We start from the raw sequence: 23508 nt of genomic DNA on the forward strand, positions 1-23508 counted from the left end.
TCTTTTTCTGGAAAGTTGCCTATCTCCACTTCATTTAGTTGTTTTTCTGGGTTTTATATTGTTTCTTCATCTGGTACATAGTCCTTGCCTTTCCATTTTGTCTATCTTTCTGTGAATGTGGTTTTTGTTCCACAGGCTGCAGAATTGTAGTTATTCTTGCTTCTCTAGAGATTATACATGTAAAAGTGTCTAGTACTTAGAGATACTCAGTAAATGATTAATTTTTTATAGGGAGATAAAGCAGGGTGGTGGCAAGAATACTAGCTTTGGAATAGGGCTAATTTGGATTTGAATTGACTGGATAATCACCAGATTTCTCTGTGTCTCAGGTTTTCCATATATAATATGGAGATAAATATCTTAGTACAGCAGTCCTCAACCTTTTTGGCACCAGGGACTGGTTTTGTGGAAGGCAATTTTTCCAGGGATGGAGGGTGGGGAATAGTTCAGGCGGTAATGCGAGCGATGGGAGCAATGGGGAGCAGCAGATGAAGCTTTGCTTGCTCACCCGCCGCTCACCTCCTGCTGTGTGGCCCGGTTCCTAACAGGCCGCGGACTAGTACCGGTCCACGGCCCAGGGGTTGGGGACCTCTGTCTTAGTATACAGAGTTGTTGTAAGGATTAAATGAGAAAATGTATACAAAGCACTTAATACAATGCCTGGAACATAAGAAGTACAAACAGGAGCTATTATCCTTATAGGTAATTTTCACTTTACTTGACTTATCTCATTCCTCTGAAGGTAAGTTTCAGGACCTATGAATAGACAGTGCATTATATACACCAGGCACATGCTACCTCAGGGCCTTTGCACTGGCCTGGAATGCTCTTCCAATACATGTCCACTTCCTTCCAGTGAGCCTGCTCAAATTCACCTTCACGATGAGGCCTACACAGAATTCCCTGTTTATAACTACACACCTCCATCCCCCTTACCCTGCTTGGTTTTTTCCCCTAACACCTATCACCTTTTAACATACTACTTTCTATGTTATTTATTTTCATTCTGCCCTCACCAGAATATACACTCCAGGAGGACAGGGATTTTTGTCTGTTTTGTTCACCAACAACTCAGTGTCTAGATCAATCACTGACAGAGGGTAGGCACTCAGTAGATATTTGTACAATTGAATTGAATTGATTTTAATATATTCCCACTGAATTTTATACTGTTTAATTTGGGTCCATTTTTTAGTTTGTCAGCATAATTTTGAGAAATAATAACTTGCTTTCATCCTGCATCTTTAAGTGTGGCCCATCACCCACATTGGTGTAAGTAGCCCCCACCAGGGAAAACTCCAGGCACCCCACCCAGTTCAATTACTGGCTGTGTGAACTTTGGCAATTTTCTTAGCCTCTCTGTGTCTTGGTTGCATTACCTATAAACAGAGATAAAAAACCATTGCTACTCCATAAAAATCTTGTGAGGATTTAATGAGTTAATACACAGGAAGTGCCTATAACAGTGCCTGGCACACATTCAGTAAATATGAGCTCTTGTTTTTCTATCTACAGCCAAGTCCAAGACCTTCTCCCCTTAGTCCTGCTCTGCATCTCTATTTTCCCCTCCTCTGGTATTCATCCTCTGCCAACCCACCTCGTCTTTCACCTCCTCCCTCTTTACCTATCTGATCTGAAACTGATGAGGTCTCTTTAGCTTCAACTGTCCTTTTTCCTCTACTAACTATTTTTTAAGCATTGGCCATTAGGCCCAAACTGTTTTTAGAAGCTCCAGGTAACTCCCTGACTAACCTGTGCCTGGACTAAAGTTTTCATGTTTTAACAGTGCAATTCTAAGAAAAATCCCAATGGGAACAAGAGGGAAAAACTTCTCACAAGTTGCTTTATTTGACCTTAATCCAGAACTATTTTAATCCTATCATTTATCACAAATAACTTACCCCATTTCATTTAAGTATTTTTTGGTTTGTTTTTTTTTTTTAAAGCGTCCTTAACATCTTGTGTTGTATTATTTTAAAGAGAAAATAATTTCAGGTCTTCTAAAACTATTTTTTTTTTTTGCCTTGAAACTAGTCAAGAAGATCCCTAATATGTATATGCTCTCTGAACTTCATTCTGAGGCTGGGGAAGAAAATATCCTCTTCCCCGGAAGGGCTATACTATCTCAACTTGGGCTGTGAAGGCTGCCCAACCTCATGTCACCAGTCTCGGGAAAGGGGGGCTGCCAGAGAACTTGGCTAAAGGTGGGGAGGTAAAAGGTCCAAAGGATTAAATTTCTGGCTCCCAAAATAACCCTGAGTACTCCTGCCACCTCCAAATCAGGCCCTGCACGCTTCTTCACTCTGGCAGAGTGCCACTTCTCTGGCCCAATCCCAGGAGGCCCTGTGGAGCCATGGATAACACTCTCTCTCCACATGACAGCCCTCTAGAGAGGCTGGGGAGCCCACTTAATTAAGGATGGACATGCAAGGTGCATTTTCTCTCTTCTTAGACTCAATTGTTCTTCTCTTTCTTTAATGTTCTTTCTTTCTTCTTCTCCACCTTTCTCTAGGCTCCTGCAAGTTCTCAGGACAGTGTTTTCCAAAGCTCAATAGTATGAGAACCACTGTCATGATGCCCTCCCCCCTCCCCCCAACATATCCAAATCCCACCTGTACTGTTTCCTTAAATTAGCTCACTTTTTCACTTAGTGTTTAAAGACTAGTTACTGCTTTAAATTTAAAACCAGTTTCACTTGCCATAAACAGAAGGCTCAGATATAAATACAATTAAAACAAAAATATACAGTAATGGAATTTTAGTTGGCTACGGCTGCTTGCTGCAGGCCTTGTGCCTGAGTCCTCCTCTGTTAAGGAATGCTGGAGAAGGTGTTAAAGACATACCAGCATCAAAGTGAGACTTGCTTCTTGAAAGAGGGACTGGAAAGAGGATGGAAGAGAGCAAAATTCTCATCTTATTTTTAAAGAACATGTCTACGTAAAACTTAAGCATTTCCCACTTTGGGAAACACTGCTTTCAGTTCAGGCTCACAAAAGGCAAAGATTGTTTGTTGAAATCTGATAGGCCTCATCCCATTTCCCTCAAGTACTGGGTACACTATTTACTAACTGTACTCAAAAACTTTTTGCATATCTTTTCTTATTATTTGTTCACAGTGTCCGACCAACCACCACAGAGCATTTCGGATATAGGACTCTGCTGTGGATCACAAAATGTGGCCGGTGAATGGGTCTTTGGACGCCATTTGGCCTAAATCTTGACCCATCTCCATTTTCCCGAAAAGAGACTTGGGGTTCGAGGCCGAGGGGGATTTGCCCAAGGTCACACAAGGGGTAGACTGATTTCTGTGTTCCTGCAGCCCAGAGAACAAGCTATCTTGTGCTACCCGAGGCTTCACGATGGGTTGCCTGGCCGGCGCGTGGCCAGACTTCCAGTCTCCTGTGTTGATGGCGGTTGCCATGGCAGTGGCACATTGTTTTCCCGCCTCATCTTGGTGACGTTATGGGACCAGCGTTCAATGGGAAAGCAGCTCCGCGTCAAGCACCGCCTTTCCCGACGGGCACTGCCTTAGCGACAGGGAGACAAGCGTCGACAGTGCTGGACCGGCTGGCTCGGGTCGCGGCCGCGGCGTTACATCGTTTTCCAATCTGTCCGCAAACGCCGCCGCCCGAGACAGAGCCAGGATGTTCGGGATGCTGAGCAGCAGCTTTGAGGATGATCCCTTCTTCTCGTGAGTGTCGGCGGGCCGGGAGCCGGCGGTCGCGCGGGAACTCGGGGATCTTGAACGGAGCTATCTTAAGGGGAAAGAGTCAGTTAAAACTCAAGAGGGCGAGAGGGAATTCGAGTGACTCCAGGAGGCAGCTTGAGGGAGAGGAAGACTTGGGGGGCGTGAGAGGGAACGGAGAAGATTTAGGGGCGTGTGAGGGAGAGGAGAGGAGGATTTCGGGACGTGAGAAGGAGGGGAGAGAAATTTGCCGGGCGTGAGGTGGGGGGATTCCCCGCCCAACAAACCCGTGTGCCGGCTGCTTTCAACTTGGCCAGACTTCGGATACTTCCCGCCCCGCAACCCCTGTGCTTCTGGTGTTGGGAGTCCCGTCTTCGCAGCCGCAGAGGCTTTGCAGGTGACGACGGTAACTGCCCTCTCGGTGGAACTTCTGCAGAGAATTATACTTACAGGACCCTTTCCACACCTGCTTCTATTCCAAATGAGGGGCAGGGAATGTTTAATAAGTCTTCAAAAAAGGAAACTTTTTTTTTAAAGAAGTATTTTCCATAATACGTGCTTATAAGAGCACTTGGAGAGTTTTGCTGTCTTTCCCTGGAAGTGGCTGGAAATTGCCAAGTGCCCTGTTTGTTTCCTTTGCTTGCTTTGTTACAAAGCTAGCCTTGTTTGGAGAGAGACTCCTCTTTCTGTCAAAAGTACAAATAGGACAGGGAAGCAGAGAGAGGTGCACTGAACACCTCAGGTAAACAAGTGCCAACCCAGTGAATGGTTCCAAGTGAAATAATATGATGCCTTAAGACGAAGGCATCCAGAAATTAGTTGTTTCATTATGATCTAATTTTCTGGGTTTTGCTGTGTCTTGTTTTTTCTTTAGTTCTTCCTTTGTCGATTATATAAAAGTAATAACACAATCTAGTGATCCCTAAAACAGGAAGATTTGTGTTACTTTTTTACCCAAGTGTTTTGTCAGTTTGAATTTTGACTTGCTGTCCTAATTTATTTTGATCACTTAAATTCTCTATCTGTGCAACTTGGGGACCATCTTTTTAAAAAGTTAAAATGTTAACAGTTTACTACATCGATTTTTTTGTTTGTTTTTAAAGAAAAATATTATATTGGCTTAAATGTATTAGTACTATATTAAAACCAAATAACATAAAAGTAATAACTGAAAGAAAATTAACAGTAGAAATATGAAATGATAAATTTAGAAAAAGTTAAATGATTAATATTTTATTCTAAAGATTATTCATTATAATTAAGGGGTGTATGGACTCTAGCAAATTTATCATGCTGTTTTAACTTGTTTAGGAGCAGTTGGGACGCTTATGACCAGTGTCATTTTAACACATTTCAAATTTTGGATTATGATTTGCTCTTTTAAAAGCCTCTGAGAGTAGGGACTAAATATATCCATAGATTAGTTGAGCTGTTGAAGTGGCTCTTATGTAATTGTGACATCAGTACAATGGGCGACAGTTAAGAAGATTATGGCAGACAACTTTTGAGTTGTATTGTCTTTGATTATATCAAAAGAGCAATGAACTAAACTAAGCCATGAATGTATAATTAGTACCTTCTTTAAAACGTCTAGCAAAAGTGTAATTTAAACTCTTGGGTGACGCTTTCTGAGCAAAGGCAATGAACCCAAGAGTCAGGGTCAGAAATAGTAACAGACCACAAATAGTAGGCATACATCAAAGAACACTCTTCCCATGGGCTTAGGATGGATAGGACCATCAGTTACATGTCAGTAGGTTTTTCAGTCATCATTTTCTGTAGCCTTCTTCAAATGTAGGCAGCCATATCATAGAAATCTGGGATAAAATTAATTAACTTTATAAAACTGACTTATAATTTCTTTGCTCCACAATTAACAATATAGAGAATAAACATAATTAGGGGAGACAAGGGAGAAAGAGAATGTGAGTTTATATTTATTTCAAGTAATGTGTCATTTGACCCACCCCTTTTACCCGAACCCCAAACAAAATGAGAATCCACTACTTAATACAAGTCAAGCATAAGGAATTGATAAAGGTGACAGACTCCTTATTAAATCATCCACTGACCTTAAGGAACACAGAAGAGTTCCATGCCCACCATCTTTTATATAAATATTATCCCTATTGCTAACATTATGTGTCTGGTCATTGGGTTCACTAGTGGCTATTTTAATGTCTGACATGTAGAAAGTATTCAAGAGATATTGTTTAATGACAATCTGGCGTCTTTTACTCTGTCTAGTAGTTAATGTGGTATTTAGTTGATTGCTGGATTGCTGAAAGTAGTTACAGGTGGTCCCCAATTTACGATGGTTCCACTTAAGAGTTTTCAACTTTACCGTGGTGAGAAAACAATACACATTCAGTAGAAACCATACTTTGAATTTTGAATTTCAGTCTTTTCCCGGGCTAGCGACATGTGGTACAATACTGTGATGAGGTAGGCAGTGGCAGGGGCAGTGAGCCTCAGCTCTGTCAGCCACACGATCACGAGAGTGAATAACCCATCACTGACAACCATTCTGTTTTTCACTTTTAGTACAGTATTCAGTAAATTACACGAGATATTCAATACTTTATTATAAAGTAGGCTTTGTGTTAGTTTTGCCCAACTGCAGGCTAACGTAAGTGTTCTGAGCACGTTTAAGGTACACTAGGCTAAGCTATGATGTTTGGTAGATTAGATGTATTAAATGCATTTTCGACTTACGGTTATTTTCACCTTACGATGGGTTTATCATCACAAGTAGAGGAAGATCTGTATTTGCATTCAACAGGTGCCATTGTCGATGTTGGCACTTTCTAATTTAAATACTACCATTTTCTAAATAATTCATTAGTTCAGAATCAGGGATATTAATAATAAGCACACTCTACTAATTTACTAATTAAAAGTGGGCAGACAAAAAGTATATACTTCTTGGATATAAAATTAGAATTATTAAATAAATTAGGACTAGTAAAATACAGTGTCAAATTGTCAAACACTTTAGAGATTTGAGTAAAAAACAAAATCTAGTTTTGAATTCAAATATATTCATTTTTAATGGTTTCCTTCCTATAATAGCACATATTAAATGTTTCATCAGAAAATTAAAGAGAAACTTTAAAAGTGATATTTTAAAGTTTGTTGTTTTATTATATATTTGGGACATTTTTGGTGTCATAATATGTTTCAGAGCTGAAGTTATTTCAGTGAAAATTGCCTCACAGTATACATTCACATATACCTTTTTAAACAAATAATACTTGTAATTTGGTTAAAAACACAAAGGCTAAAAGCTAGCACTTCCTGGCATGCAGTTTTCTCTCAAGAATACTACTTTCTCTTCCCGTTTGCATTTTCTTAAGAATAGAAATATGCAAGTATGGACAGAAAAATTAATTTGAGAATAAAATGATTTTGGCATCTATCCTACACCCTAAAAAACATTGATTATTAAATGTAAAAGTTTACATATATTTAGTACAATCTAGAAACTTCTGCTTTGTACAGAAACATGAACTTCGAATCTTCTGAGCTACGGAAATGAAATTCTGATTGTGCAAGTCTACAAAGAATAGCTGTGTTACTACTTATCAGCTATTAGACATTAAACAGCCTTTAATAAGGTAAATCAGCCTTATTTTTCATAGTAAATTGTTAGCATTTCTTTAAGCCACCCAAACTCTTCATGTGGGCACCATATTGTGATGACCAGTCTTTGGTTAGAGAAGCCCTGCATATATTCTTAGGATGTTACTTTTTCTATCTCCTCGCTCTCATCAGGGGCTAAAATTTACATATCTATAATCTCTATTTTTAATTTTTAAAAATTTATTTATTTTGCACTTTGGAGGTAGTCAGAGGACACTGCTTTGACCTATTTACTGAGTTGAAAGTGAGTGTGTTACACATACAAGACAGGCATTGACTGATATTTTCTTGATTGAGAATATTGCCACGGCAGAAAATAAAACAAAATCACCTTATTAAATAAGCTAGACTGTTCGGGGCATTCTTTGGCTGGTTAAGTACGAACCATTGAGTTAGGAGCCAAGGAGCACAACATGATTATGACATAGTCAAAGAATGCCATTTGGTACCATCTGATCATATCATAATGCTTAGTTCTATCAGTGACTTTGTAAGCATTCACACAGAAGTAGGGGAGTACCTACAGGATGGGAAGGAGCCATAGTCATTCCTACATCTCTTACAATATCAAAGCCTTCTGCCACACCATCATTTTAAACTGTGCTTCTAAACAGTAGGCAAATAAAATTGCCTATGGAAATGTAATTCATTCTTCAGGTATTTCTTAGTTTTCTACTATATGCCCAGCCCCATGGACTTTGTTGTAAATTTGTAGAAGTCATGGTCCATGCCCTAAAAGATTCTCTTACGAAGGTTGTATGCATTATTTCTAGTGTTGAAAATATATCATCTGATCTATTTTCTTTATGGACCCATACACCTTACTGAGACTGAAACATTTTTTTGTGATCAACGACCCATAGCAATCTGCTTATGCCACTACCATGTATAGTGGAAGGAAGGAATTTCCCTTGATGAATGGGACTGCCGTATCAGTTATCTAAGACCCTTGTGTAATAAAGAATAGTGTACTGCTTTTTTACTTAGAAGCACAAATATCTATATTCTTGTACAGGCCAGTAAAATTGTAATATTCTGGTAAAAAATATATATTACATGTATATACAATATAAATATTTTATATACATATATATATATATATATATATATATACAACATATATATATTTGAGAGAATCTTAAAGAAAAAAAACTTATTCTGAAGTGAAACATTACCAGCCCTTAAAAAAAAACACTTTTATGTTGAGGTTATCCCAAGAGACCCAGAATCAATCTAGGAGTTAAGATTTTTTTGTCGGGGGAGGGGGCAACAATTTTTCCTAGCTTCTGATAAGCAAATATAACGGAGTAGAAAACATATGTTTGGTGCTAAATTTCGTTCTGTTTGATTGTGGTTTGTCTCAGCAATGCTGAAAGTAGTAGTATGGCCATTATAATAGTATACGTAAATTTTTCCTCATTTAAATGAAAATGCATTCTCATGGAAAATCTGAAGACTATAGAAAATTTGGTAAAGGAAATCATGCAACTCAAGATTTTAGCTACTATCATTATTTTGGTGTATTTCGTTTCTATTTTCCATATATGAATTTTTTTCTCCAAAATTGGAACCAAACTTTATGGTTCTAAATATACTGTTTTGGCTTCCCGGGTGGTGCAGTGGTTAAGAATCTGCCTGCCAATGCAGGGGACATGGGTTCGAGCCCTGGTAGGGGAAGCTCCCACATGCCGCGGAGCAACTAAGCCCCTGCGCCACAACTACTGAGCCTGCGCACCTAGAGCCCGTGCTCCGCAACAAGAGAAGCCACCGCAGTGAGAAGCCTGCGCACCGCAACAAAGAGTAGCCCCTGCTTACCGCAACTAGAGAAAGCCCGCGCAGCAACAAAGACCCAATGTAGCCAAAAATAAATAAATAAATTTATAAAAATAAATATACTGTGCTTTTCCTCAACATATACCATAAGCATTTCCCTAGTCTTTAGGTATTCTTTAAAGCATGAATTTAGTGGATGCAAAATACTGCATCCTGTGGATGTACAAAGAATATTTTTCATATACATCTTTAACCACATTTCAAGTTATTACTTTAGACCAGTTTATGTACACAGTATGACCAGTTTATAGGGTATTAGCTTTGTAAAGTGTCATCATATTTCTAGTTTATTTTCCTAGAAGAATAAAACATTAATTTTCTTTCTTTTTTAAAAAATATTTATTTATTTATTTGGCGGCACCGGGTCTTAGTTGCAGCACGTGGGATCTTTGTTATGGCCTGCGGGATCTTTTGTTGCGGCATGTGGAATCTTTAGTTGCTGCATGTGGGATCTAGTTCCCCGACCAGGAATCGAACCTGGGCCCCCTGCATTGGGAGTGTGGAGTCTTAACCGCTGGACCACCAAGGGAAGTCCCTAAAACATTAATTTTCAAAAGAGAACAATATGAATATGTAGAAAAATGTAAAAACTCTTCCTACCTGAGAAAACAAACTCTATTAGATTAATTTTTAAAATATTAAAATAACTTCTTGCTACCACAAGAGATTTTGCCTTTGTTAAAAAAGAAAAAAATTCAAGCTTGAACAGGAGAAATCTTAAAGTCCTATTTCCAAGCAGCTGCTGTTTTGGGTAGACATGAGTTGAACTCACTTCAGGGTCCAGCCAGGTTTCTTCCTGAATGGTTCAGACAGGTGCAAAAGCCAGACTGTGAGCCACTTTTGTCTTAATGCTTTTTCCAACAAGCAGCCTTTTGTTCATGTCAATAAAAAAATTAAGATTTTTTTAGCATTTGCTCTATGTATAAATATACCTACTCCTATTTAAATAAAGAGAAACCTGGGCAACATTTTAAATGAGCCACATTTAGTTGCTGCATTTTTAACCCAATTATAATGCAATCAGAAAAATAAATCTTACTGAATGTTATGTTTCTATAGGAAGATAATAGCTATTTAATACTCATTTATTCACTGAGCAAAACTAGTATTCCCTGAAGTATCTTTCTTCATGCAGTTGAATGTCATCCACGTATCTAAAGGGAAAGTTGACTGGTTTTCTTAAGTAACTACATATTAATTAGAATGAATATTTTAATCTTCATACTTGTACCCATATTCTAAGCTCTAAAAGTCCAGTGAGTATAGAGATCTCAGCAAAAGGACTCTCTTTTGACTCATCCATTTTAAAAACATCAGATGGTATGAAATTCTTTAACTCTACATAGTTCTATTTCTTTTTTATTCTTTAAAGATTTTTATGAAACATTTTGAATATATACTACAAAAGTGTAACAGTATAACAATACTGCATACCCCGCACCCAGAATTTCAAAATTTACACCTGCTTTATCCATCTCTATCACTGCTGCTGTCTCCAAAGCGTTTTGGGTATTTTTAAATAAATTTATTTATTTATTTTTGGCTGCATTGGGTCTTCGTTGCGGTGTGCGGGCTTCTCATTGCAGTGGCTTCTCTTGTTGTGGAGCACGGGCTCTAGGCGTGCGGGCTTCAGTGGTTCTGGCACGTGGGCTCAGTAGTTGTGGCTCGCGGGCTCCAAAGAACAGGCTCAGTAGTTGTGGTGCATGGGCTTAGATGCTCCACGGCATGTGGGATCCTCCCGGACCAGGGCTCAAACCCATGTCCCTTGCATTGTCAGGAGGATTCTTAACCATTGCACCACCAGGGAAGTCCCCAAAGTGTTTTAAACCAAATTCCAGACTTCTTGTCATCTTATTCATATGTATTTCTAAATACATCTCTGAAAAATACTGTTGTATTCTTACATCACCACAATGCCATATTTACATCTAACAAAATTAAAAATAATTCCAATTTCTTGGTATCATCTGGCATTGAATATCATCTAGATATGAAATACTTAGGAACAGTCTGGTTTTTAAGGTTAAAAACTAGAAATTATTTCTTAGACAACTCATTTATTTGTCTTAGAACTACTTGAAACTCTGTCTCTTTAAGTAAAAAGTAGGGAGATACATACACCAAATTCTGATTCCTTAATTGTAAACTAACTTTTGATCTTCACGTCTTGATTTGGGAAACTTGATTTTGAGAAACTGTTTCTGCCCTCTATTCTCATTGTGTGCCATTGATCCACTTAATTTTTAAATTGTCACAACTTCCGCATGGTACTAGTTGCCTATACTTCTGCTAAAATAGTGATTCTCAAACTTTTAACAGGTGGCAGGTCTAGGAATAGTAGTCTGTTAAATTTTCCGTGCCCATCGCTCCTATTAATAAGACAAAAATCCAAAACTAAAAATTCTGTAAGAATTCATGGGAAAATTATTTATGATATTTTTCTTCATTGTGTGTATAATATCTTTACTTGATTATTCGTAATATGTTAGAGTCTGTTTTTAGTTGGAAAGAATGAAATATGAATAATCTCTAAATAAACCTAATGCTCTAGTGTCTTCAGTTTATCCTATTTCCTAAATGAATTTAGTACAAGTACATTTCTGTAGTTAATACTGAACGTTCAACTAAAGAAACTCTTCATTCTCAGAGATTCGGTTACTAATTTGTTTAAGAACAGTTTAATTTTTGGACTCCTGTTGAAATTTTTGTGTTCTGTTGCACTAAGAGCATCCTCAACCTGCACACACTGGAGAGCACTTTCCTTTTATGACTTTGCATAAAGATTGTCAGCAGGAAGGAGGCTGGAAAGTAGTCAGGGCAATGTCCGCAAGTGGATTGGTGTGTAAAGGACAAGGGAGTGACAGTAGGAGAACAAATGAAGAAGTAAGAGTACCGACATGTTACAGTTTTTTAGAATATGGATCAATCATCCAGACCAGCAGTGGTCCTAATGCAGGGGTGGTTGAAAATTATCGTTTCGGTCAGGTATGCAGAGGACCTGCTATTTGTCATTCATAAATATCTTTCTTTCTCTACTTAACCAGTTTCCTTTAAAACAATTGATACTGCACAAGAGTAAACAGATCTGTAGAACAAAACAGTCAGGAAACACTCTCATAAACAGCCTCCCTATTAGATATATTTAGAGAATACTTTTTTTATTTTTTATTTTTTTATTTTATTTATTTATTTTTTTGCAGTACACGGGCCTCTCACTGTTGTGGCCTCTCCCGTTGCGGAGCGCAGGCTCCGGACGTGCAGACTCAGCGGCCATGGCTCACGAGCCCGGCCGCTCCGCGGCATGTGGGATCTTCCCGGACGGGGGCATGAGCGACTCTCAACCACTGCGCCACCAGGGAAGCCCTCATCTTTTTATTTTTTATTTTAATACTTCGTAATATCATCACATGTACCTGGGAAATGGCACTGCTTTCTGAGTAGAAGACTATAATTGCTGGAAATCCTTTATACAACTTAAAAACACTCACCTTTACACCAGTTATTGTAGAATCAATTTAATCATTTGAAACATTCGACATAAATTTCTACATTCAATTTTCAGAAATTATGTTCAAGTCGAATTAAGGCAATAAGACTTCAGAACTACACAATATTTTTTGGAGTAAAGTTCTGTCTTAGCATATAATTAAAACTAATGCCTAACTGAAAACAGATGGGAAATATTAATGTATTGAAGCAAAAAACTTAGTAACATCTTACCATGAATACCAAAATTTGACAAGCTTTAGGGTTTTCACAGAAATAAATTGGTGTACTTTATTTTACAGCATTTTAGTGGGAGTAGAACTTTTGTAGAACTTTTTTCCCATTTCAATTTTCCATGTGTACACATGCACTGTAAGACTTTAAAAAATGAGGAAAATCTCTTAAAATTTAATAACATCCAACATCCAGCAATTAATACCTTATTTTATAAAGTATCAAGGTGCTTTACATTTTCAAAAATGTGTTTTTGGAATGTGTAAAACATGCTTGTGGCAAAAACTCAAAAAGGTACAGAAGAGTACATAATTAAAAGACCCCTCCTCACAACAAAACAAATATAGTTAACACTAAACTGTACATTTAAAAATGGGAAAACTCATTGAGCTGTACAGTTGTGATTGATCTGTGCACTTTTCTATATGTGCTATTCTTCAATAAAATAATTTAAGACAAAAAAAGACCCTCCCACCTTTGGCCCTCAAACATCTAGCCACCCTTTCAGAATGCAACCACTATGACCAGTTTGCTGCATAGCCTCCTAGGGATATATTCTATACATTTATAAGCATATGTACATGAATTTTTTAAATATAAATGGAGGTATACTACATATCTTGCTAATCCTTCTATATCAATACATAAATATCTGCCTTGCACTTTTAAAGGTGGCATTACATTCCATCTGAATGCTTTTAAAGTGCTGAAAAGTCTTCAATGGCTCTTTTCCTATCCTTTTTTGGTTATTGTTCCATCAGTCAGTCCAGAAACATCTGTGGGCCAGATAATTTTGTACAGTAGAGAGAGCAAGAGAGATGTGTCCCCTTTCCTCAAGAAGCTTCTAATTGGGCAGAAAAGACAAATAATATTTTCTGTATGATATTCTATTTTCAAATGTCTTTGTTTTATAAAGAGGACTAAAACAAATAGCAAGACTTTATTTTTAACTTAAATTAAAAAAAATTTCCCCTTGACTCCCTATAATGGTAACCTATGCCTTCCCTTCAAGGGAAAGAAAAGAAAGTAGAGAAAAATATTGAGGAGTACATAAAAGAAGGATAATAAAATAGTTGAAACAGTCAGTACTGTTCAGACATGCTGCAATGGGATTAAGGCTGACGAAAATAAAAGGAGTAAACCTTCCCACCTACGTTGATATTGTGGAAAATGAAATTTAGTCTAGCAACTTGAAGCAGAAAATGATTTATTACAGGGCATTAGATGGCTTAGAGAATCACTGTGATGGCTGAAGAAACAGACTAGGTTAAACTTTCAGGAATGACCCTCAAAGTCCCATCACATCCAGACCACTGGGGAAGCAACTGCCACTTCCCAAGTTAGGAATCACTAAATTGGGAAGCTGCTGCTACTCCTAACTCCAAAGCCATTGTGTACCTGCTAGCAACCATATCAGCGAAATGGATTTCACTTCCTGTCCCCCAATACCCATAAAGCTCTAGTGATGAGGCACTCTGAGTTGCTAATACTGCTACAGAAAAACTACATAGCTCTGTGATCATGTTTACCAACAAACAGAATTAATAGTACATACAGACTCTCCCACATCTCTACCTTCCAGTTATCCATTGTCCATAATTGGCAGAACCTAAATCCAGAATCTTAGCTGCAGGGGGGTCTAGGAAATTAAATTTTACCTTTTGAGCTTCTGCAGTATAAAAATGCACATTGAAAGGAAGTTGAAATGATTGAATGCCAATCTGTCTTTTATATCCTCTTCCCCTTCCTCCAATTTGTAGCTCCCTTCCAACCCCAACGTCTTTTTCTCCTTTGTGTTGCTATTTTAAAGCAGGTAAGTGAAAATAACTATACATGATGGGGAGGATTAAAGTCTACAGTCACGCTACGCTCCCCTCATTTCCTTTTTAGGGGGATAAATTATTGCTCCCAAGGTACTCCTTTGCTGTTCTGTGTCTCAGGAACGAAGGAAAAAGAAAATTATAAGATCTAGAGATCTGCTGTATAACATTGTGCCTGTAGTTAACAATACTGTATTGTACACTTAAAATTTTCTTAGAAGGGTAGGTTTCATAGGAAATGTTCTTACCACAGTAAAAATAAAAGAAAATCGTAAAAAGCTAGAGAAGCTAATTTGATAGAAGAAAGAGAGAGTAGTCTATTAGGCCTTGGATTGAAAGGGTTTGGGGAGGAGGTTAAAACAGGAAATCTCAAATACTGAACCAAACTGTAGGACTAAGCACACATTCCAGCTTCTCCCTCCTAATTCAGATCTATAAACTCACTTAAAAGACTTTTAACCACTCATGTCCCTGCATCCATTTATTTCTTTATCTTGTTCAAAATATGTAAATAACTGCAAACATTTGAGGAAAACTAACATCACAAAAGACAGAAGCTACACTAACCAAACAGAAGAACCAACATTTAAGGAAACAAAACTAATGAAACAAAAAAGACTATAGAATGTGAGATTAATATCTTCAGGAGACCTTCATTTCTAGCATAGCCAAGAAAGCTCCAGTTGTACCAACCCTCCTTCAGATAACAGTATAATGCCAGAATAAAACACAAAAACAACTTTCTGTAGAAGGTACTGGAAAATGACCAAAATCAGACATACACTGGAGGTGACTCAACAGTTGGAAGAAGGGAAAGCAATGGTAGCCTATGGGTAAGCTTGATCTGTGCTATGTAGGGGTGGCTAAAACTCTGATAGAAGACTTGAAACTGTCTGGCTAAGAACCAGGCTCAAAGTTCAGTGCAGCCACAGTCACAGGAAAATGAGGAGTGAAGTCCCAAAAGGGGAGAGAATCAGAGAGGGTGATCTCTAAGAGCTGTTAATAAATTCTGCACAAGTCTCCATTGGAGCCTTACACCTGTATATGCGGGAGAGACATAAAGCAGTTCAGCCAAGGATAAAAACAATGTTGAGAATTGAGCTGCCACTCAAGAGACAGAATATTAATATTAAGGCCAGCCAGAATAACTGCCTGCTTAAAACAACAGCAACCCACACTACTCCTGAGTGTAACAGATATATAACTCCCAAACATAATAGCCACAATTTACAGATACAATCCAAAATTACTTGACAAAAAAAAAAAAAAAACAGGAAAATGCGACCCCTTCTCCAGAGAAAAGATAATCAATAGAGATTGATCCCAAACTGATCCAGATGTTGGAATTAACCAAGAAGGATTTTAAAACAATTATTATAATTTTACTCAATGATATAAAGGAAAATATGTTTACAATGAATGAAAAGATACGAAATCTCAGTGGAGAAAGAGAAGTTATAAAACAAAAACAACCAAATAGAAATTCTAGAAGTAAAAAATGCAGTATTTTTAGGAAAAAAATTCACTGGATGGGCATAAAGATGGCCAACAGGTACATGAAAAGATGTTCAACATCCCACTAATCACCAGAGAAATGCAAGTCAAAACCACAATGAGATATCACCTCACGTTCGTCAGAATGGCTGTCATTAAAAAGCTCACAAATAACAAATGTTGGCAAGGATATGGAGTAAAGGGAACCCTAGTACACTGTCAGTGGGAATGTAAATTTTTGTAGCCACTGTGGAAAACACTACAAAGTTTTGTCAAAAAAAACTAAAAATAGAACTATCATATGATCCAGCAATTCTACTCCTGGGTATATATCCAAAGAAAATGAAAACACTAATTTGAAAAGATACATGTACACCAGTGTTCATAGCAGCATTATTTATAATAGTTAAGACATGGAAGAAACCCAAGTGTCCATCAACAGATGAATGAATAAAGATGATGTGGTATATGTATAATGGAATAGTACTCAGCCATAAAAAAGAATTAAATTTTGCCATTTGCAACAATATGAATGGACCTGGAGGGTATTATGCTTAGTGAAATAAGTCAGACATAGAAAGACAAATACTGTATGTTATCATTATATGTGGAATCTAAAAAATAAACAAATGAAAGACTATCACAAAACAGAAACTGACTCACGGATATAGAGAACAAACTAGTGGTTATCAGTGGGGAGAGGGCACAGGGGAGGGGCAAGAGAGGCGGGGAGAGGGGATTAAGAGGTACAAACTACTATGTGTAAAATAAATAAGCCTCAAGGATGTATTGGACAACACGGGGAATATAGCCAGTATTTTATAATCACTTGAAATGGAGTATAATCTATAAATATATTGAATCATTATGTTGTATACCTGAAACTAATATAATACTGTAAATCAACTGTACTTCAGTAAACACAGACTTATTTGGATAGAAATGGGCAAATGTTCAATAATTGCTTTATCATTGTAATTTATACTCTGAGTACTTCAAAAAGTATTACAACTTCCTGGCCAATAAGTTGAAATTGATTTTAGCCCTCCAAATTTCAGGGCTCTATACCCACTGCCTGGCACAGGGCCTTCTACATAGGTATTCAGTATATATTTGTTAAATAAATGGAGACCATTTGCATCAAAACAAGCAGAAATTGAACTACAGTCCCTGATAAAGTGGTTGAAGAGGACAGATTATAGTGTTTATTCATTTGAGGTCCTTGGAACATCTGCATTAGGGTTACTTGAAATGCTTGCTGAAATGCAGATTACTGGGCCATGCTCCAGATATACTGAATCAAAAATCCCTGGGCGTATGTCTCAGGAATCTGCATTTTAATGGGTACCTCTGGTGACTTTTAAGCATGGTCAAGTTAAAAGAAATAATGCACAGAGGGCAGGGAAAAGAAGACCAGGTAAAGCCCAGAGGAAGTATGTCTTTAGGGGGCAGTGCTTTTCAGCATTTTAACATCATTTACAATTAGAGAATATTTGCAAAGCACCTTGGAGTACAAAGGAGGAGAGACTGATAGAAGCTGGAAGTAACCAGCGCCAGGGACTTTGGCAGGTTCAGGCCCCACCTGGCTGCCACAAGGATGAGGTATCAACATTTTGACACATCAGTAATCTATCTGTGACACTAAAGAAGCTCCATCAAGGGAAAGGAGAATTTAAAGGAGAAATTTATCAAACAAGGCTGAGAACAGTGCATTGCCCCCAGAGTTCCAGATGCTGTGGAGAATTCAAGGACTAGGGATGACCTTTGGGTTTCAGTAATTGGAAGGTTAAGGGAATCATTGGCGTTTTATTGCAGAGGTGAAGGGAAGGAAAAGGCATTTGTAAAGAAATAAAGGGAATGAGCTACAAGGAAGTAAAGGACACAAGTATAGATGACTATTGGAAGATTTTAAGTGCTAAAAGAAAGGAGACAGTAGCTGGAAAAGTATCAGGAAAGGGTTTGGGGGAGGGGGAGGCAAGGTATAACAGAAGCCTTTCTTTGGTACTTTAAGAACAGAAGGTAGTTTGCGTTGGCATGGATTTCATAAATTACTTTAAAAAAATTGTAATTATTTAGTTGTCTAATAAAGGACCTCAAAAGTCCCCTTGAATTATAACAAGAAATAATAGTTACAAATCAGGCCATTAGTCAGAGAGAATGCTGCCATTGGGGTGGATACTTCTTCAAGAGCTGGTGCTTTCAGAGCTGATGTCTTTTGGCTTGTCCTAATTCAGGTTCAAGTTCTTTAATCGATTGTCTTCATCATCAGTCATAGAAATTCCCTTCAGCACACTAGTGCCAGGTTAATCACAAGCTGTATTTTATAGCTTTTCAATCTTCTAAGACTATTTTATGCAGACTGACAGGAACAATTGGAAATTGCTTTAAATAAAGTGATTTTAGGAATGTATTTGTGGTAGACAGAATAATGCCCCCCTAAAGATGCCCATGTCCCAATCCCCCAAAACTGTGAATATGTCATTTTGCATTGCAGGGGGAAATTAAGGTTATAGTTGGAATTAACTCTGTTAATCAGCTAACCTTAAAATAGGAGAATAACCTGGATTATCCAGGCAGGCTCGATTTAATCACAAGAATCTTTTAAATATGGAAGCCTCAGGGAGAGATTTGAAGATGCTATGCTGCAGGTTTTGAAAATGGGGAAAGGAGCCATAAGCCAGGGAACACGAGCAGTCTCTAGAAACTAGAAAAAGGCAACTGATTTTCCCCTGCAGCCTCCAGAAGCAATACAGCCCTGCCAACACAATGATTCTAGCCAATTCTGGGCTTCTAACTTCCAGAACTGTAAGAAAATTAATTTGTGTTGTTTTAAGTCACTAAATTTGTGGTGATTTGTTACAGAAGCAATAGTAAACTAATATAATATCTAAGTTTTAAAATCTTAATTTTAAAACATAGAGTCTCACTTCTCTGTCAGACCAGAAGTTCCTCCAGACCAGTAATCAACCTTTATGCTTGATGCACAATATACAAAATAAACATTTGTTGAACTTGAACCTGTATATCATATTGTCTAGCCACCATTTCTTGGGAGAGTTGCTTACTGTTCTTAAATAAAGTTTCCACTCACCTGGGAGCATGCTACATAGAGAAGCATTTCCGATGCAGTCAGTACCTGTAGTTCTGAACTTCTTCCTTAGTGACTTTTGATTGACTCTTATTTATTAAATATGAGCATTGAGAACCATAGCTATGTTATGAATACCATAAAAGATACAACATTATTTTTTAAAAAACAGGGGGTTTTTTTGTCTTAATGTTATGGAGTTGTGAGGGTTCTTTATATATTCTAGACATCAGGCTTTTATTATATATGTCTTGTAACTACTTTTTCCCCCAATCTTGGACTTGCCTTTTCATTTTCTTAGCATCAGCTTACTGAGCCACACAGCCAGGATCCTTTGTTAGGTCTTCAGTTTTCACCAGACTATGACCTTTGCATGGAAATTTTATTTCTGACTTAGTTTTCTACCTCTGCCTTTCATCTTTAACTAACTCCAACTCCTATGACATTTTACATATCTCCATAAGCGTCTTTTGTTTTTAGAAGATGAGGAATAAATAGAATACAAGTTCCGTGCCTTCTTGTACCTCAGTTTCAACTGCTCTGGAGTAAGACCACCTATCTAAGAAACCTATCTAAGAAACACCACCCTCAATTGAGGTTTGTTTTATGCCATAGAAGCTTATATATATATTCATACCATCCCAAACATAGTCTCAAAACTTGGTGAAAATCTATAAAACATTTTCTCATGATGCAGAAACAGACCTACTTATTTTTATAGATTTGTATTCATTTCCTTCCCAGTCATTAGATGAAACTACCAAAATTAACAGAATAAGGGCAGTTTTAAATGTGTTATACACTGCTCTTTGGGATGTAATATGTATTAGTTATCTATTGCAGCTTAAAACAAACATTGATTATGTCATAACTTCTGTTGGTTAGGAATCTAGGAGCAGCTTAGTGGTTCCAACTCGGGCCCTGTTAGGCTGCAATCAAGTTGTGAGTCAGGGCTGTCGTCATCTTAAGGCTTGACTGACGGAGAATATACTTCCAAGTTCCTTCACGTGGCTGTTGGCTGGTCTCCGAAGCCCGCCCCTAAGCTCACTCATGTGGGCCTCCCCAGGGCTGCCTCGTGGCGTGGCAGCTGCTTCCCGCAGAGTGAGCATCGTGCTGAGAGGCCTCACAAGCAGGAGCCACGGTCTTTTTAAAAACCTAACTTTGGAATTGGCATCCCGTCACTTATATTCTATTAGAAGCAAGTCTGTAAGTCCAGCCATACTTAAGGGGAGGAAGGGTTTACATGAGGGCATGAATACCAGGGAGTGGTGATCATTGGGGCCATCTTAGAAGCTGGGTACCACACAGGTAAATTAGTGAGTTCATTGGTTTATCAGAGACTAGATAAGCAAGTTTATAATATACCTAACTGAAATTAAGTTCAGTAATATTAGAACATTTTGTAAAAAAAAAAAAAAAAACTACAAATAAATCTCCCATGTTAGACGATGTAAAATAAAAATGGAAGCCTTTTAAATTTAAGACAGGAAATTTAGAAGGGATGGTAGAATAATCAACACAATTTACTCTTTTATACGATACTCCCCTCAGATTTCAGATTGTCCACTTCTGACTATTACAATTCTTCCCTTCATGTTTTAAATTCTACTTATGCCTCATCTTCTAAAAATAAAAGATGCTTATGGAGATACGTAAAATGTCATAGGAGGTGGAGTTAGTTAAAGATGAAAGGCAGAGGTAGAAAACTAAGTCAGAAATAAAATGTCCATGCAAAGGTCATAGTCTGATGAAAACTGAAGACCTAACAAAGGATCCTGGCTGTGTGGCTCAGTAAGCTGATGCTAAGAAAATGAAAAGGCAAGTCCAAGATTGGGGGAAAAGTATTTACAAGACATATATAATAAAAGCCTGATGTCTAGAATATATAAAGAACTCTTACAACTCCATAACATTCAGACAAAAAAAAACCTGTTTTTTAAAAAATAATGTTGTATCTTTTATGGTATTCATAACATAGCTATAGTTCTCAATGCTCATATTTAATAAATAAGAGTTAAAAAATAAACAAGCCAGCATTCTTTATTAGCTCTCACTAGAATGTATGTAGACTGCCCAAAGTGGCCTCTACCTAGTAGCAATATTTTTCAGTCCTTTTTTGCCATTTCCTTTAGTGCTGGCTTAAGCTATCTGAGATGTGTTACTTTGTGTTTATCAATTTCATACAATGACATAAATAAAGGTATATTTTTACTATTATACATAAGTGAATTATGGTAGGTAACAAACAGAACAGGTTTTGTATTCATGAATAGTGGGTCTTTATGAGATAATTCTATTCTCCTAAACTCTTCTTTTGTCTCTTTAACAAGCATATTAGCCCAAAATCATTCTTTGTAGTATTAAGCTGCCTACTTATTATTTAAATTCCAACACTTACTCTTACATGATTATATGTATTTTCAACAGTGATTCTTTTATGGCACACCAAGAAAGTATGCGACAGATGATGAGAAATTTTTCTGAACCTTTTGGAAGAGACCTGTTCAGCATCTCTGATGGCAGAGGAAGAGCTCGTAACCATACGGGACATGAGGATGGAGAAAATTCCTTGACTGTAAGTTCTTTATTTTAAAGTTAGTAAAGAAAAGTATTACAGAAGAATATATCTCTGACAATAGGATATGACTAATATTTATGTTATAGAAATAACTTATGTAAAAGGAGGGACCAGTTGGAAAGCTGAGTTCTTTAACAATGAATGGTTAATTGTATAGAATTCCACTGTGCTACTAAAACTTTTAGCACCATAAAGTTATATATTACAAGCCAAACTTAAAACATTGTTTTCCATATGTATATAGTTTTTTCCTCACCTCATCATTTACTCCCATGTCTTACATTAGAACAGGCAAGGAAATATCATTGCATACAACACTTTTTTTTCCCACTTTAAAATAAAAAATGATAGTATAATGCTTTATCTCTATTGGACCAGGAAAAACCAGTCTTCTGCATGGCTACCTTGGACCTTCAAAACTGAGATTAACTTTTAATTGTATTCAAAAGCCTTGCAAAACTACAATATATATTCAGAAGTCTTGTCTGAGAGCAAAACTAAAAGGTTACAAACATACTCAACTCAAAAAAAAAAAAAACCAGGATATTTATATACCTTAAGTATCTTCTTTTCTGCTTATTTCTATTGCTTCTTCAGCCTCAGGAATGGCAGTTCTAGAACAACAAATCCACAGGAGTTTCTTTCTAAAAGATAAATCTCTGCAATAGAAATGTAGATATTTGGAACTCAGTAAACATTTTGAATTGGTCAGTTGGGAAACTTCCCGAATCTTCCAGGAAAACATTTTCGTATTTTCTATTTGCAGTGGTCTTAAATAGAGCAAAATGTTTCAAATACTCCTAAGACGTTTGATGGATAACATTGCATTTGCCATTTAAATGAAAGTAATCTTCACCTTCTTTTTCACATACATATTATTCCAATATATATATTAATTACATTCCAGTTATTTTTTAAATTAGTTAATGTGGTATCATTATATATATTTTTTACTGTTAGGGCTATAAATTTCCATAAAAGTTGAAAATTAAGGTCAAAGGAAAAAATTGTCAAAGAGAGCAGAAAAATCAAATATGACATTCTGAAATTTTATCTTTCACATGAGCATTGAAGCATTTTATATATCTGCTATAACCACAGCAAAGAAAGAGTAGGGCTGTACATAGTGCTTTGTATTTACGTGCATAAATGAGCTACTCGTAGCCTTTGTAGAAAAAGAAGTGACAATTTTATTCCCTTGTAAGCATAGAAAGGAGATCTGTTTATAATTCAGCTATAAAGTTCTTATTAAGGATGCCTAAGCTGTAACTCTGCTGGTCATCCATTGGAAGTAGAAGTAAATGTTTCTTTCCTGGGTACTTGTGCTTAAAACATCTGAATGTTTAATGAGCTGGAATAAGAAATATATGTAACCAAATAGATAAATTTCTGTGAAACTGTAGCTTATACGATTCATAATTTAGAACTATTTGTATTTTAGCTTGCCTCATAGTTACCTTGCCAGTGTGGCTTGAAATCAAGTTTTGGGGAACCAAAAACACCCACACAGCTGAAGTAATATGGTTGCATAAATGTGATGATTGAATAAGGAAAGTCAAGCAGGAAAACAACTCTGAATATAAAGGAAGGCCAAGAACAACATTTGAATGAAAAACTAAAATAGTTGCTACCTTGTCTGGTTTATAGT

At 37.1% G+C, this 23508-nt stretch overlaps 1 protein-coding gene across 5 annotated transcripts in view; it reads left to right on the forward strand.

The window, feature by feature from the left end:
• The first annotated feature begins 3526 nt into the window (after positions 1-3526).
• Positions 3527-23508, forward strand: part of MLF1 (myeloid leukemia factor 1) — a 37454-nt gene continuing 17472 nt past the window's right edge. For 2 of the 5 annotated variants that reach the window (XM_060149895.1, XM_060149896.1), the window contains exons 1-2: positions 3527-3691; positions 21710-21857. In XM_060149895.1, the coding sequence (XP_060005878.1) occupies positions 3645-3691; positions 21710-21857 (195 nt within the window). In that variant the 5' untranslated portion in view covers positions 3527-3644. Of the gene's footprint in view, positions 3692-19735; positions 19880-21709; positions 21858-23508 lie in introns of those variants that run through there. The other 3 variants (XM_060149892.1, XM_060149894.1, XM_060149893.1) reach the window with 3 other exon arrangements.

The sequence above is a fragment of the Lagenorhynchus albirostris genome, chromosome 5 (assembly GCF_949774975.1).
Source record: "Lagenorhynchus albirostris chromosome 5, mLagAlb1.1, whole genome shotgun sequence".
Taxonomy (NCBI): domain Eukaryota; kingdom Metazoa; phylum Chordata; class Mammalia; order Artiodactyla; family Delphinidae; genus Lagenorhynchus; species Lagenorhynchus albirostris.